The sequence below is a fragment of the Amphiura filiformis genome, chromosome 1, assembly GCF_039555335.1.
Source record: "Amphiura filiformis chromosome 1, Afil_fr2py, whole genome shotgun sequence".
Classification (NCBI taxonomy): Eukaryota; Metazoa; Echinodermata; class Ophiuroidea; order Amphilepidida; family Amphiuridae; genus Amphiura; species Amphiura filiformis.
The window spans coordinates 67435994-67438291 of NC_092628.1; the positions used below are offsets into that span (position 1 = coordinate 67435994).

Consider the following 2298-nt stretch of genomic DNA (forward strand, 5'->3'; position numbering starts at 1 on the left):
TCCAAGTGTAAGGATACTTTTTTGGCGCAGTGTAGATACTATAGCGGAAGTCAGATTGCATATATAGCCTCATGTGTAATTACCAGAAATCCACTATATTGTATTGTCACATGTGCAGGCCAAAAATTGTACCTTGCGAATTGAGTATAGAGAACATGAGTGCTATAGATTTGCACATGCAGTGCTTATTAGCATGCATTATTAGCTTATCACATTACATGCAGAACACAACTAAGCACATGCTAATAAAAGTTTGTCAGGTGCATGGCAAACCAATACACAGGTACACTATAATAAAAGATAGAAATATAAAAACTAGTTTAAATCTGATGTCCCTGTCAACATGGTCAATCAAACTCCTTGTAGCCAATGATTGGTTTATACCACAGTGCACCAAGGGTAGGCACCTCCCTAGTTATGCTTTGTCAACCAATCAAAATTGGATTCACATTAACATCAGATGTGATCTTGTTTTTATTTCTGTCTTCCATTATATTTTGTATAAGTGGCATACAAACATGATAGTGGCTACCTTCTCCAGCCTAATGAAATGATTAGTCCCAAATCTGCCCTTGATTACATTTTAGAGCACCTATTTAATGGTCATATCACAATAACCACTCAAAATTAGGAAGAGATCACATGTTCCAAGTTGGGTTCATGGCTCCTGCTTATATTTTTGATCACCTCCCCTATTACCATACATTGGGTCAGTTAACAATTTGCCTAATAGACTGGCAGTATATTTTGTAAGACACACACAAGAAAAGATCAGAGGAATGAAGACAGGATATTAATATTCATACTGAGCAGAGTTTAGACCTGGGTCAAAGCAGGTTTTACATAAATATACATATTATAAATCATAATACATTTTTATTAAATAAAACTTCTGCCCTCATAATTCAAATATGTTTACTTTATGAGATGCAGCTGCCATATTTTTTCACCCATGGGAGGAAAATCTGAGGTACCTATATTCTTATGACTTCATGAAAAGGAAATAGGATTGTTGATTTCTGCGCATATAATGATCCCATAAATACTTTTTACAAGTAAAAAATAGGGAGCATCATTAAAAAATGTAAATGCTAAGGGACTTTGTCCCTAGCTGATTAAAATAAGTTTTATAATGTGCTACAATGAGGCCAAAGACAGTGCACTTGAATGTGATGCCATTGAAATCAAACATGTGACCTCCTGCATAATAGTCGGACATCCAAACCTCAAGACCAGTAAGATTATCTCAAAATTTCTCCCATGGGTGATGCCACATCACCCATCACTGATGGGGCAATGAGGAGAAAGCAACCGATCTCTTTATTTTAAATCTTACAGCAAACTGCTAATTATCCTTTGCTCTTTGCAAGGGACCAAACCTAAAGATTACTGAACCCCTATGAATGAATCTACAGTTTGATCAGCTCTTAATCGGCAGGCTTTATAACATCGCAGATTAATATCAAAATATTTTCTTTCAAGATTGTTTTGTGACAACTCGTCAGAAGTATCACAAATTATTATTTCAGGTCCTATACTTTACCAATTTTACTTGACACGCACAATATAGACCAGACAGGTCAACTATATTACTCTTAATGTGGATCTATTTTTCGGCGTAATGGTAAAAGCCTAACATTTCCCACCGATTACGAGCTGATCAAAGTATAGTTTCTTTTAGGAATAGGTAAAATGTTGGATTACCTTCCTCAAACTTTCTTAAGAACATACATTTTTACTCACTTTCGGTTTATTGCAGATGGGAGTGAGGGGCACCCTAGTAACGATACTAGTTAAATCTATTATAGGGGTTCATCCATCTTACTGCTTGTTCTCTACAGGCTGTATCAAAATGATTGGTACCAATCAGTTTTCAGTGATGCCTCATTAAAATGCAACATAAGATCCACTAATATTTGTTAGATTAATGTGATAAAGTTATACACTATAAATTCTGGACAAAGAGGATCCATTAATGCATTTGAATAGAAGCAGGCTTTTCAATAAACACCAACAATGGGTACCAATCATTTTGATACAGCCTGTATCCTGCCATTACATCCCTTAGATAACATACCATGTTCAATTAATAATACACCTGTTTGTTCATGCTCATTCCCTTGACTTCCTTTTTTAGTTCTTCATCCTCCTCATACATTTCTACTGAAGTCTTTGTAAACTTGGTCACATGGAATTCTGCTAGTTTTTGTAGCCATTTGGGGTCTTGGTGCATTACTAGTAGATGTGCTGCAATGGAACGCTTTAAATCATCTGCAAAAAAACAACCAGAAAATGCCA

At 35.6% G+C, this 2298-nt stretch overlaps 1 protein-coding gene across 3 annotated transcripts in view; it reads right to left on the bottom strand.

Annotated features, from left to right (window-relative positions):
• Nucleotides 1-2298, bottom strand: part of LOC140151604 (uncharacterized) — a 23003-nt gene continuing 20705 nt past the window's right edge. For all 3 annotated transcript variants that reach the window (XM_072173986.1, XM_072173987.1, XM_072173985.1), the window contains exon 6: nt 1-2271. In XM_072173986.1, the coding sequence (XP_072030087.1) occupies nt 2087-2271 (185 nt within the window). In that variant the 3' untranslated portion in view covers nt 1-2086. The remainder of the gene's footprint in view (nt 2272-2298) is intronic.